At 46.9% G+C, this 14,988-nt stretch overlaps 1 protein-coding gene across 1 annotated transcript in view; it reads left to right on the forward strand.

The window, feature by feature from the left end:
• The first annotated feature begins 3,018 nt into the window (after nucleotides 1–3,018).
• ERICH6 (glutamate rich 6) overlaps nucleotides 3,019–14,988 on the forward strand; it is an 81,995-nt gene continuing 70,025 nt past the window's right edge. Inside the window, exons 1-3 of the mRNA XM_059691665.1 lie at nucleotides 3,019–3,403; nucleotides 4,097–4,154; nucleotides 13,014–13,105. Of these exons, the coding sequence (XP_059547648.1) occupies nucleotides 3,019–3,403; nucleotides 4,097–4,154; nucleotides 13,014–13,105 (535 nt within the window). The remainder of the gene's footprint in view (nucleotides 3,404–4,096; nucleotides 4,155–13,013; nucleotides 13,106–14,988) is intronic.

Raw genomic sequence — 14,988 nt, forward strand, 5'->3', positions numbered from 1 at the left:
CTATATAGTAAAAAGGTAATATGCCTCCCAGCACCAGGATCAGCAGAGCCGCGAGGCCTCCCGGCACAGGGATCAGCGTGACAGGGGGCAGCACCCAAACCCCCTGATCGGCCCTGCTCTGTGTGTGACAGAGTGCGGTGCCCCAACCCCCTCCCCCCCGCCCACGGGCCCTGCTCTGTGTGTGATGGGGTAGAGCCATAACCTCCCCATTGGCCCTGCTCTGAGTGTGACAGGGTGCGGCACCCCAACCCCCTGATCCGCCCTGCTCTGTGAGTGACAGGGGGGAGCTCCCCAACCCCCTGATCGGCCCTGCTCTGTGCATGACAGGGGGCAGCGCCCCAACCCACCTGATGGGCCCTGCTCTGTGCGTGACAGGGGGTGGCGCCGCAACCTCCCCATCGACCCTGCCTTGAGTGTGACAGGGGATGGTGCCCCAACCCCCCAATCGGCCCTACCCTGAGCGTGACTGAGGGTGGCATCGCAACCTCCCAATCTGCCCTGCTCTGTGCATGACAGGGGCGGCGCCCCAACTCCCCAATTGGCCCTGCTCTGAGCCTGACCAGGGGCTGCACCTAGGGGATTGGGCCTGCCCTCTGCCACCCGGGAGCAGGCCTAAGACAGCAGGTTGTTATCTCCCGAGGGGTCCCGGACTGCGAGAGGGTACAGGCCGGGCTGAGGGACCCCCCTTTCCCCCGAGTGAACAAATTTTTGTGCACCAGGCCTCTAGTATATAATAAAAGCCTAATATACTAAGTGTCCGGGTGTCTGGTCAGCCATTCAACCAAACAAAGCATACTATGCTAATGATATGCTAAGGCCACTCAATCACTCGATGTGACGTGCACTGACCATCCGGGGGGCAGACACTCCAACCGGTAGGTTAGCTTGCTGCTGGGGTCCGGCTAATCAGGACTGAGCAAGATGGGCTAGATACATGCTGGAGCCTTCCCATGGTCCCTTCCTGGCTGGCCAACCTCCCATATCCCTCCCTGGCCTCTATTGTGCATGGGTGGAGTCCCTTGGCTTGGTCTGCACCCTCTCGCAATCCGGGACCCCTCAGGGGATGTCAGAGAGCCAGTTTTGGCCCGATCCTGCAAGCCGGGCTGAGGGACCTCACTGGTACATAAATTCCTGCACCGGGCCTCTAGTTTTCTAATAAATGTTCTCTTATAGTTTCAGCCCTGGCTCTGCATTCTTTCTTAGCCATGATCCAAGTACCAAGGTTGCTAAACCTAGGTCTGATCTGACTCCTGGTGCCAGTTCTCAAAGCAGCCACCAACAGATATCTGTGGCCAAAAAGGAGCCACATGCTAACCTACTCAGGAAAGGCCTGCATGGTGGCCTTGCAAATTCAGAAACCTAAAGTAACCACAAAAGATGGTCTAAAATTAAAACTTTTTAATTAAAAAGCAGTCTATAGTGATTAGTCATATCCTAGGCCGGTATCTTCCCTAATAAAGATCAATTTTGATCTTAACAGAGCCTATTTTCTTTTTGCATCTAGGTAACATTCCTTTGGAATGTCAGGGTAACTTGTAACATCCCCTTTTCAGGACCCCTCAGGGCACAACCTATGTGCCAGGGTGCCAGGGCAGAGACCACAAATTTCCTCATTGCTATTGTCATGTTAATTTTTGACTGTTAACTATCCTATGTAAAAGAAGCTTGTGTCTATCATTTTACTTTTTATCCAATCCCAGAGGTTTCCCCCCTTTGCTTTCTCCCACCTCCCTAATCTATCAACAATAGATTTCATGTAACCCACTTATGTCTCCTATTTTATAAAAATAGGTGAAAAAACACCATTCCCAGGAACATTGTCTCAATGCATTGAAATTCTGTTTCCCTGCAATTGTCGACAGTTTGGTTCAAATAAACTCACAAAAATTCTTTACAGCTTTGAATGTTTCTTACGTTAACATATCAATGAATGTGAAATGACTACCTACAATTGACAGTGCACTTGCTTTGTGTAAGCACAGATATCAATAAGGTACATTTCAGCCAAAGACCATTAGGAACAGGATACAGTTAAATACGTTGGTTTGTTACTCATAGCAGTAAGATGTCTTAGTAAGAGGATGTTAGAAAGAACCTATAGGATTTAGGATTTAGTTAGATGATTTGGGAGAAGGACTAAGGAAGCGAGGTTTTGCTCTGAATTGGATGCTGTTAGAAAGTGGGGGCAATTCTATGATGGGGTTGTTTTGTGGTGGCACAGTCACCTTATTTATATCTGTGCTTAGACAAAATTATGACCTGGCCTTGCTTTGTTTCTTTTTATCATGGTTTCAGAGTAACCTTGTTTCTTATTCTATTTGGGCTGCTAGAACAAAGTACCATAAACTGGGTAGCTTATACACAACAGAAAGTCAAATCAGCAAACTAGGACCCAAGTTTATTTATAGTTTTATAAAGTTTTATCCTAAGTTCCAACAAGCATCTGTCTATACACACATACACTCCAGCATCTGCAATAACAAGTGGCCTTATGGGTCTCCATCGCTACCCCTACCACACTAAAAAAAAAAAAAAAAAAAAAAAAAAAAGACTTGCTCCAAAGGAGCTGATGGAAGAAAGGGAGATCATCTGGCCGCAGGCTGCCAAGGTGTCTCTGAGACCAGGAGAGCTTGTGCAAAAGAAGTTTGCAGTGGCCCAGCTCCCCGCAGCAGCTCCTGACCTCACCACCTCTCTATCTCTGTCCACCATTCCACCCAGCTAAGGGGTTCCTGGGGCTTTATTTATTTATTTATATTTTTTATAATCCTCACCTGAGGATATTTTTATTGATTTGAGAGAGCGAAACATCCATCGTTTCTTTCCGTATGTGCCCTGACTGGGAATCCAAATGGCTACACTTTTGGTCACCAGGGGACACCCCAACCAATTAAGCCACCCGCCCCTGGGCACTGGGGCTTTAAATGCCCCGAGTTGCAAGCAGCTGGCGGTTGCCCAGGGAGATGGACAAACAACGGGGCGCGCCCCGGGCCGCGGGACCAACCGCATCCCTCTTCCGCCATGGCTAGCTTGCAATGGCAGGGCAACTTCAGGAAGCCCGAGGAGGAGGGCCAGGAAGAGGAGGAGGAGGATGAGGAGGAGAACGAGGAGGAGGTGCAGATGGGAGAAGAGGAGGAAGAGGAGGTAGAAGTGGAGGAGAAGGCGGAAGCAGAGGAGCAGGAGGAGGAGGCGGAGGTCCGCAGGACGTTGGACGATGCGTACTTCTGGAAAATTATGAACATCGAAGATGACAGCGAGGAAGACCTGCCAGCCGCTCGCCTCCGCTTAGCCAGCGTCGTGAGCCCCAGCCTGAGCTCGATATCCAGCGAGACTCTGACATTCAGCCAGCCCGTGAGCCCAGAGAGTCTCAGCTCCAGCTTGCCCTCCAGCCTCTCCTCCCAGAAAAGTACTGCCCCTGCCCGCCCTTCCCTGGAAGCTTCGGGGCCCTAGGGGGCAGCTAACCCAAAGGCTCCAGAGCCTTCGTCCACCTGGGTGTCTGATTTCTAAATACGGGCACCACCACCACCAGACACACCTCTATCTCAGTCCCTTCTGTAAAATGACTGAAATCCTGGCTGAGCAGGTGTGATTGTTTACAATTTAGGATATAGGTGAACACCCAGCACACAGGGATCTCTCCCTTTTCTCTCCTTCTCTCCCCTCCATCCCCTCTCTCCCCTCTCTCCAGTCTCTCTCCCCTGTCTCTCTCCCCTGTCTCTCTCCTATCTCTCTCTGTCTCTCTCAACTCTTGGAGAAGTAGTGCCTTAAGGGTGCTGTGCTACTAAAAACAGTCCTGCAAAAGGCAACTCCCCTTTCTGTTAAATTTCCTGTGCTAAAACTACTCCAGTCACTTCCTTAGAAATATTTTGTCAGTATAATTCTTTGTTGGGGAGGGAGGAGGGGCTGTCCCCTGCATTATAGGATTTTTAGCAGCATCCCTAGCCTCTAGCCCTGGCTATGCCATTAGCCCCTACCCCACTCTGTGACAATCAAAAACGTCTTCAGATGTTGCCAAATGCCTCCTGGATGGCAAAATTGTCTTCTTGAGAACCACTGATTTACAGGCAATGGCTAAAATTTTTAATGTTACATTTAACAGGTTTTCCTACGATATTCCAGACATTTAGGAAAGGCATGCCTGAAGAAAATTTAGATAGGTAAGAGAATGTTTTCGTGTTATTTTTGAAGCTGATTGCATTTACTTTTTGGATAAACATGTCAGGAATTGGAGTAAAATAACCCAGGACATTTACCACTAATTAATTTTTTAAAGTTTTAGGTTTTTTACAAATCTACACTGTTAGACAATTTGGAAGAGACCCCTGCTCATTTCCAACTCATCACCTACCTGTAGAGAGGACATGTGCACTTAATGTAACTCAATAACAACGGTATGGCATGTGTAAGCGCTATGAACATTTAGCACATATGTCTCTATTGACTAAATTCAAGAGCGATCAGGGACACTTGTGGAGGAGAGTGGAAATTATGATCCTTTTCTTCTCTTTTTCTTCTTCCTGTTGTTGCTATTAGCCTTTGAGTACTTTGTAATAAGAAGAAACCAGAGCAATCCCTTTTGAAAAATCTTTATAAATCTTCCCTGAAATCTACACCAAACCTGAGTCTACAATCTTGAATTACTATTCACCTAAGTTTTGCTTTTACAAGCAACTTTTAAATTATTAAGCATAAGGACAATAGTTCTGTTCCACTTATATGTTTCTATGTATCCCTCTTATTTCAACATTTTAATAAAAGATAATATATGTACATGGTTAAAATATTAAAGTATACAATAGTATAAAATTTTATTTTTAATAAATTTTTATTGATTTCAGAGAGGAAGGGAGAGGAGAGAGAGAGAGAGAGAGAGAGAGAGAGAGAGAGAGAGAGAGAGAGAATCATTCATCAGCTACCTCCTGCATGCCCCCCACTGGGGACCGAGCCCACAACCCCAGCATGTTCCCTAACCTGGAATCAAAAGGTGACCTCCTGGTTCATGGGTCAGCACTCAACCACCGAGCCATGCCAGCTGGGCAAATTTTAAATCTCCATACTTTTCTTCACCACCACCCACTCCCACTCATCAGAATTAATATACTGTTAACTGTGGGGAAGCACAGGACTTGGTCAGAAAGTCTTTAAGGAGGATTCTCTGAAAGGTTGGGGGCCTTTAGGGGGACCTTGCCAAAGGCGGCAGAACCTACCTTCACTTTTCCAAACAAGTCTGAGCCCCCAGGTGTTTTACTGGAATCTTTATGTTTAGTCCTTAGACATCCTTGCTTAAAGAACACTACAGACACATATGTATTCTCAAGGATGCTTACCCTGCTGATAGTATCTAATAGTTAATTTTAGTTCAAGCTGTTGTTATAATAAAAACCTAAAGAGGCAGGCAAACAGGACTGTTTGGTTCTGATAACTAAGCAACCCCTTAGCCCTCTCTTTCACAGAAACGTGTATCAGAGTAATCCATTCATCCATCGCTCAGGGTCTGCTGGTCAGTCCCTGCAGTTAACAGTTTGTTTTGCTTCCGGTACAATTTTAAGTGGCATATTTTCATTTCTTGACTTATCAATTTTTGATATAACTAATGACTTCCCACCATGAAATGTAAATTCCCTCCTCTCCATTTTTGGTAGTTACATTATTTTTAGTTTTTCTAACTTTTAGGGCATTAATATATTTAAATCACTACTGTTTTTACAGAGAGAGAATGGAAGAGAGAGAGGAAGGGAGAAAGAGAGAAACATCAATGTGAGAGAGACATATAGATTCATTGCCTTGCGCATTCACCTACCTGTGGAGAGGACATAACTTGATCTCCAGGGCTGGGGATCAAACCTGCAACCAAGCTGCCTGCCCTTGAACAGGAATCAAACCCAACACCCTTCTGTGCTAGGGCCAACACTCTAACCATTTAGCCAGGGCTAAACCTGTACTTCTTGATTTTAGCAGCTATTAACTTATGAAAAATTACACATTAATATACTTCTACTCCCTTCTATCTCTTCTCTCACCCTTTCCTCTCCCAGTTAACAACAAATTATATAACAAACTATATTAAAACATATATATTATATATGTTTTATATATATATATATATATATATATATATATATATATATATATATATAGTCATATTGCTTTGCCAAGCTTTATTATGTTTGTATTATATTTTGTAACTAGAGGCCCGGTGCACAAAAATTTGTGCACTCGGGGGGGAGGGGGCGGTCCCTCAGCCTGGCCTGTGCCCTCTCGCAGTCTGGGACCCCTCGGGAGATAATGACCTGCTGGCTTAGGCCTGCTCCCGGGTGGCAGAGGGCAGGCCCAATCCCCTAGGTGCAGCCCCTGGTCGGCCTCAGAGCAGGGCCGATTGGGGAGTTGGGGCGCCGCCCCCTGTCACACACAGAGCAGGGCCAATCAGGGGGTTTGGGCACTGCCCCCTGTCACTCACAGAGCAGGGCCCATCAGGGGGTTGGGGCTCTGTACCCTGTCACTCACAGAGCAGGGCCAATCAGGGGGTTGGGGTGCTGCCCCCTGTCACGCACAGAGCAGGGCCCATCAGGGGGTTTGGGCGCCGCCCTCTATTACCCACAGAGCAGGGCCGATCAGGGGGTTGGGGTGCCACACCCTGTCACAAACAGAGCCGCAGGGCGATCAGGGGTTTGGGGAGCTCCCCGCTATCAGGCACAGAGCAGGGCTGATCAGGGGGTTGGGGCTCCTTCCCCTGTCACGAACAGAGCAGGGTGGATAGGGAGGTTGTGGCCCCGCCCCCTGTCACACACAGAGCCTCAGGGCGATCAGGGTGTTTGGGCGCTGCCCCCTGTCACACTGATCCCGGTGCTGGGAGGCCTCGCGGCTCCGCTGATCCCGGTGCTGAGAAGCATATTACCCTTTTACTATATAGAATAGAGGCTTGGTGCATGGGTGGGTGCCAGCTGGTTTGCCCTGAAGGGTGTCCTGGATCAGGGTGGGGGTCCCCACTGGGGTGCCTGGCCAGCCTGGATGAGGGGATGATGGCTGTTTGCAGCTGGTCACACACCCTTTGGAGTGGGGGTCCCCACGGGGGTGCCTGGCCAGTCTGGGTGAGGGGCTGAGGGCTGTTTTCAGGCTGGGGGTGACTGAAGCTCCCAACCGCTCCTTTTTTTCTTTTTTCTTTTTTTATTCTGGGCCAGTTTTAGCTTTGAGGCTTGGCTCCAGCTCTTAGGCCTCTGCTGCTTTCGTAGGTTTCTGGACTTTGCTTACAATGTTGCGATCCTACTGGCTGAAGCCTGGGACTAAAGCAGGTTTCTGGGGTTTTGTTTAGCTTCTATATTTGTTACATAGTTGATTAGAGTTGCAGCTCAGAGGCCTGCAGCGGCAGGCGGGGAACGTTGGAGTTCTCCGTCACTGAAGCAAGCAAGCCTCATGTTAGTTTCAAGCTGCCTGGCTGCCTGCCGCCATCTTGGCTGGCAGTTAATTTGCATATTGTCCTGATTAGCCAATGGGAAGGGTACCGGTCATACGCCAATTACCATGTTTCTCTTTTATTAGATAGGATTATAATTAACTCTAGTACTTTGGGTACAGGTTGATTCTAAAAATTAAAAACCAATCAACAATACTCATAATTTCATGTTAACACCAAATAATGTTACTGGGTTTATGCACAGGAAAATGAAATCCTATGTTCATAAAGCTTAACTCCTAAAAGATGAATTTTTCAACTCTTAGTTGTTTTTAGTTGTCTTCAACTTTTCTGAGTTGGGCTCAATAGCCATACTTTCTTGATTCCCATATTGCTTGCTTTCTTTTATTCTTTTTCTTTTTGCTGGAGAAACTCCTCAGGTAATTATTTCATATAGATCTCAGAGGAATTTTAGAGTCCTTGCCTGTCTTGAAATTTCTTCATTTTGCCTCATACTTTACTAATCATATAACCTGGCATAAAACAATAGATTTAAAACCACTTTCCCTTGTGCTCTGATACATTGATTGCTTTATTGCATTCTAGTATCTGGTACTGCTGATCACTGACTTTCAAACCCTTCTGATACTTGCTTATTTCCGCCCTTCACTGCCTCTGTTCTTTCCATCCTGCAGGTATCTGAAGGATGGCTATTGGGTTTCTGGATATCCAAGATTTTAGGTGTTTACACACTACTGTGCAGCCCTTGTACAGATTTTATTTCAGGATTCATGTTTGTAGCTTCCAAGAACCAGTTTTTGTTCTCTGCTGCTTTTCAAATAGTTGTGTGGGGTCTTTTTAATGTCTTTGGGGGTATTCTTACAACATACTAAAGTTCTTTATTCTTTGTATTGCTTCTTTTTTCTTTCAGGATCAGTTGTTCTGGTTTGTTTATCTTGATCCTTCTCTTCCATGCTGCTGATTGTCCTTAAGCATTTGATTAGCCTTGGTTACCTAGTGACTGTTAGCTAAGATGGAGTCCTATGCTGAGTAGTTCTGTTGTGTGTGTGTATTGTTGTTTTTTAATTTTTTATTCATTGACTAGAGGCCAGCGCATGAAATTTGTGCACATGTAGGGTCCCTAGGCCTAGCCTATGATCAGGGCCGATCTTCCCCAGCTGCCGGCAGCTGGCCCCACCCCCACCACCAACGCCAGTCGCCCTCTGTTTGTGGGGCAACTGGTGGGGAGATCAGAGCCCCGCTCACTCGCACCCACCTTGGCCTGGCGCTATCTGCCACCACCCACCCCAGGTTCCCCATTCCCCATTGGGCGATCAGAAACTGCTGGCTGGGGGGAAGGACCAACAGGTTGGCTGGCAGGCCCCAATTAGGGTCTGCAGGCTGGGGACAGTTCCTGCATTGAGCATCTGCCCCCTGGTGGTCAAGTGCATGTCATAACGACCGGTCGTTCCACCATCTGGTCGATTTGCATATTATGATTGTATACATATACTAGAGGCCCGGTGCACAAAAATTTGTGTGCTCGGGGAGGGGAGGGGGGGCCCCTCAGCCCGGCCTATGCCCTCTCGCAGTCTGGGACCCCTCGGGAGATAACGACCTGCTGGCTTGGGCCTGTTCCTGGGTTGCAGAGGGCAGGCCCAATCCCTAGGTGCAGCCCCGGGTCGGGCTCAGAGCAGGGCCAATTGGGGAGTTGGGGCGCCGCCCCCTGTCATGCACAGAGCAGGGCGAATCGGGAGGTTGCAATGCCACCCTCAGTCATGCTCAGGGTAGGGCCGATTGGGGGGTTGGGGCACCGCCCCCTGTCACACTCAAGGCAGGGTTGACGGGGAGGTTGTGGCGCCACCCCCTGTCACGCACAGAGCAGAGCCGATCAGGGGGTTGGGGAGCTCCCCCCTGTCACGCACAGAGCAGGGCCCATCAGGGGGGTTGGAGCTCCGTACCCTGTCACAAACAGAGCAGGGCCAATCAGGGGGTTGGGGAGCTCCCCCCTGTCATGCACAGAGCAGGGCAGATCAGGGGGTTGGGGTGCCACCTTCTATCACTCACAGAGCAGGGACAATCAGGGGGTTGGGGCGCCGCCACTGTCACACTCAGGGCAGGGCCGATGGGGAGGTTATGGCTCTACCCCATCACACACAGAGCAGGGCCCATGGGGGGGGGGGCGCCGCACCCTGTCACACACAGAGCAGGGCCGATCAGGGGGTTGGGGCGCCTTCCCCTGTCACGAACAGAGCAGGGTGGATAGGGAGGTTGTGGCCCCGCCCCCTGTCACACACAGAGCCTCAGGGTGATCAGGGTGTTTGGGCGCTGCCCCCTGTCACACTGATCCCGGTGCTGGGAGGCCTCGCGGCTCCACTGATCCCGGTGCTGGGAAGCATATTACCCTTTTACTATATAGAATAGAGGCCTGGTGCACGGGTGGGGGCCGGCTGGTTTGCCCTGAAGGGTGTCCTGGATCAGGGTGGGGGTCCCCACTGGGGTGCCTGGCCAGCCTGGGTGAGGGGATGATGGCTGTTTGCAGCTGGTCACACACCCTTCAGGGTGGGGGTCCCCACTGGGGTGCCTGGCCAGTCTGGGTGAGGGGCTGAGGGCTGTTTTCAGGCTGGCGGGTGACTGAAGCTCCCAACTGCTCCTTTTTTTCTTTTTTTTTAATTCTGGGCCAGCTTTAGCTCTGAGGCTCCAGCTCTTAGGCCTCTGCTGCTGAAAGCAGGTATCTGGTTTTTTTGGGTTCTATAATCGAAACATTGTATCAACTCCAGCTCTCAGATCCCGGCGGGCTGAAAGCAGGTTTCTGGGGTTTTGTTTAGCTTCTATATTTGTAACAATGTTTCAAACTGCAAGCTCAGAGGCTGGCAAGGCAGGCGGGGAACGTTGGTTTCCTCCGTCACTGAAGCAAGCAAGCCTCATGTTAGCTTCAAGCTGCCTGGCTGCCTGCTGCCATCTTGGCTGGCAGTTAATTTGCATATCGCCCTGATTAGCCAATGGGAAGGGTAGTGGATGTATGGCTAATTACCATGTTTCTCTTTTATTAGATAGGATATATATCTATATATATATATAATTTCTAGAGAGAGAGAGAGAATCATTGATTTGTAGTTCCACCTATTTATGCATTCATTGGCTGATTCCTGTACATGCTCTGACCAGGGATTAAACCTACAACCCTGGCACATCTGGGTGATGCTCCAACCAACTGAGCTACCCTTCCAGGGCCTGAGTAGTTCTGTTTTCTGACAAGGTATGCAGAGGGGAGTTTGACTATGAGTCCTATGTAGGTGGGTGATGTATGCCAGAGCCAGTTTCCAGGAAGTGTCAGCAGGGAGCAGGCAAGGTGGGCAACCCTACTATTGCTAGAGTTAGGATAAGGACACTTGACTGTGTGGCTGCAGTTCTCTGTAGATAGAATGTGCCTTCCCTTCACTAAGGCCTGCTGAGCAGATCCTCAAGAACTTCTTACTGTGCTCTGCTTCTCTTTTAGACCTAAATCCCTCAGGCAAGCTGCTCATATTTTCTAGAAAGCAGTTCTTTGGGCTTCATCTGGAATAAAAGCAACTCCTGCCAAATGCTCTGTACAAGGGGAAAGAAGGAGTTTGTCTGGCAGCTCTTCCAAGTTCACTCCTTTAACTTGAATGACAGGCCCCAGCCCTATGTCTGCATTTTGTTGAGTCAGAGCTGGGAGATCCTTGGAAATTCCCTTCAGAATGAAACTCTCTTGTCTTGAGCTGTGGTGCTCCCTGTTCTGCTTTTCCTTCAACCTGAGGCCACTTACTTTCTTTTTTTAAAAATATATTTTATTGATTTTTTACAGAGAGGAATGGAGAGGGATAGAGAGTTAGAAACATCGATGAGAGAGAAACATCGAACAGCTGCCTCTTGCATACTCCTTACTGGGGATATGCCCGCAACCAAGGTACATGCCCTTGACCAGAATCGAACCTGGGACCCTTGAGTCCGCAGGCCGATGCTCTATCCACTGAGCCAAACCGGTTAGGACTTACTTTCTTTTTTATAAGGACTTCTTCAATATTATCTCCTTGATGACAGCTTTCTTATTTTCCAGGGCTGTTTCTTGTTTGCTTTTAAGTGTTTGGTATCTCAGAAAGGAAGGGCCAAACCATGTGCTCAGATGCTCTCTTGACCTGGACTCTCTACATGGGAAGCTCTTTCCCAGATCAAATCTTAATTTCCTCTCATAAATCTTCCTGAGATAATGCTTCTTCATATTTCAAAGCATTCTCTGGTGAATTTGGTGAGCTATGTTTTTAAGGAAATCCTAAAAAGCCATAAAAATGCCACCAATATTGGCTCAAGTTCTATGTTTAATGGCCCTATTACTATTCAGGTTGAAAATGAGGCAAACTTTGGAGTAGGTAAATGTGGAGTAACACAGGTTTGGGAGCCAAACAGGTCTGAGCCCCACCTGCCTTTGCCACACAAAATTTCTGAGAGGTTCCCTATAGCCTCAATTGCCTTGCCTGTAGAAAGGGATATCTGCCTTGATTGTTTTTTGCAAAGATAAATAATGTGAGAAAGCAAATACTATGTATGTACTACTACATACTGTAGTAAGTTCTCAGAAAATGTTGATTTTGTTATTATCCTTGGTCATCTGCCATCTTGACACAGGATTTCAGAAACAATCTTTGGTGTTGGTTTAAGGAAAACAAAGAGACCTAAATAAATAATACACTGCTTTTGTTAACCATTGCATTTTGGCAGGGGGGCAGGGGGGCCCAAACTTTAAATGTTGTCTAGGGATTGCTCTTCAGTGTGCCTGTACTCTTGGTCCCTATAACTTGTTTCTCCAGGAAGTTAGATAAACAGACTTGCACAGGTAGCTTCAGCAGAGGAGTTCTTCGCTCATTGCAAGGTGCAGTCATTTCAGAATTAAAACAGAACACCCACTGCTACAATGTACCAATGAACAAAGCATCAAAACAGGAAGGTGGAGACACAGGAAAACAGAGAAACATGGAAAAAGGGACAGTTCTGAAATTGACTAAATTATTTGGAAAAATTTTGTTTGATAATTTGGGAAGATGCCAGAAATGATTACAAGAAAATGAAATTCAAAGATACAAAGGAACTTGAAAAACAAGTTATCATGTACTTGTTACCAGTAACAGTCATCTTAACTAGTAAAAGTCAATAAATTCCTGCCTTTCTATCATGTCAATAACTCAAGTAACTGATTAAACTACTTGTAGAAAGAATGCAGATTTTTTTATTACAATGCATATAGCTTCAGCCTTCTAAAAAGAGTTCTCATTTAAATTCAAGGAAATGTTTAAGCACACTCACCATCACTGCCACCACCATCAGCACACACTCACAGAATGGTAGTAATTTAGTCCCTAAGGAAGGTAATATGGGAGCCTCCAGGATTTAGAAAGGAGTACTTGCTGAAGAGCAGATACCATGCAAACACACTGTGCCTGACTTACTGTAGAGATAAAAATGGAAGAAAATATTTCAAAAAAAATAGAATTTAGGATCTTCTATGTACTAGTACACTTGTTATTTGATTGTTAAATGCACTATACTTAGAAGAACTGGTAATGACTATATAGGTATACTCAAAAATAATGTTTTGTCTAAATTTCAGGACGAGTTATTATGGTTTATATCCAGGAGTCCCAATGTCCGTCCAAACAGAAGAAAGTTGGCTTCAAGAGATGTCCAGCAAAAAGAAGCCTAGTGAGTAGTTTGATTTTTTTAGCTTTTGCTGGGTGATAGATGGCACATTGGGAAGAGCAGTATAGGCAATTGGTAAGTCCAGGTTTTAACCCCAGCCTCAGCACTAACATTGTGATGGCTGGGCAAGCTGCTTCACGTCATTCAGTCTCAGTTTCCTCACATGCTGGCAATAATACTGCTCCTGTCACAGGGCCGTTATGTAGATCAAAATGAGGTTAAATGTTTACATTCCTTGGCACTTAGTCTTTAAGAAATAGTAGTGTTACTAGTAAACCCCCTGTTGGGCTCTGGCTGCCTGTCACTATGTCCAATAACAAAGGCAGGGTTGAATCATATAAGGCATTTATTGAGAAGGCCAGCCAACCAAGAAAACAGGGTGCCTAGAAGCATTCGCATCCTGTCTTACACAAAGTTCAGGGGACAGGATTATAAAGGGGAAGGGGTTAGAGCAGTGGTTTCAATGTGGGGCACACGCCCAAATTGCACAGGGGGACAATTTGATTTTTAAGGGGGAGCAATTCAAGAATAAGTTATTAACAGTGATGTTTTTGCATTTCTTATGGATCTAGAGGCCTCATATATATAAATATATATTGTCACATATTTATGCATTTCAGTTCTCTTATATGTTTTGAACTTTATTTGCTATTTTTTCATATCACTTCATATTATTTTTTTAACAATTTCTTAGTGATTTCTTCCTCAGTATTTCAACTGTCCTTTCCTTCTTTTATTTTTCTCTTTCATGGATGCCACATTCTTTGGAAGCTTGTTTAGACCAAGTTAATGGCCTTTTAGGCTTCCTCCACATGAATAGGAGCTCACTTTTTTAATAATCCTATATAATAAAAGCATAATATGCAAATTGTCCCCTCGGGTGGTTGTTTGACCAAGAGACCAGAAGTTTGACCACTCACTATGACATGCGCTGACCACTAATGGGTGGCACAGAACATGGTGGGCATCAGCAACAAGGCGCTGGCAGCAGTCGCTCAGGTGCCAGGTGCCCAAGAGGAGCCCGCCCCACTTCTACACAGCCTCTTTCGGGTGAGCCGGGCCACAGCCGCAGGGACTGCAGGTGCTGGTCAGCTACCCGTGGGTTCACGGTGCCCTCCTGGCTTCCATGTGGTGCCACTGGGCGGCCCAGAGGTCCATGCTGCTCCCCGGTCCAGCTGTGATCACCGCTTCTCCACGTGAGGACTTGGGCACCATGACTCGTCGGGGGCCAAGGGGCCCAGGTGCTGCTTAGGGCCCAGAGGTCAGCTGGGACCTGCCCTTCCATGCCAGACACTCACGCTTCGATAGCCAGCCAGGCCTAGGGGCCGCACCCATGCATGAATTTCATGCACCGGGCCTCTAGTAAGAATTACATGAAACGGGGGCATCAGGATTTTAGAGATGCTTAGATGGGGCATATCTAAAAAAGGTTGGGAACCACTGGGCTAGCATGAGGCTGAGAATGGAATGCCCTGAAGGTACGCAGACGTCAGCTATTGTCCTTAGTTACCAGGTGATGAGATGATGTTTTGACTCCTGGTGGGTCAGTCTGACCCTGCTTATTGGTTCTACTTGCTGGATTCACAGCTGAGTCACCTCCTTCAATCGCTTCGCATAGGCCTTGAAAAGGAAACTTAAGTAAAACTTAATCCCCTATTCACATATGAGAAACTTAACCCCCTATTCACATAAGTATATGTGTTTTAAGATTTAAAATATGATTATTTTTCAGATTAATTCAGGTGCTCTATCTACCAGATTATAAATCCCCCTATCAGTAGTGTTTATGTTCACAGCAAGTAATAATCTGCCATTACATTTTGATATATATCTTTATTTTTAATATAGAATATATACATACTGTTTTTTAAATGTCAAACCATTAA

Source organism: Myotis daubentonii, chromosome 3, assembly GCF_963259705.1.
Source record: "Myotis daubentonii chromosome 3, mMyoDau2.1, whole genome shotgun sequence".
In the NCBI taxonomy this organism is placed as follows: domain Eukaryota; kingdom Metazoa; phylum Chordata; class Mammalia; order Chiroptera; family Vespertilionidae; genus Myotis; species Myotis daubentonii.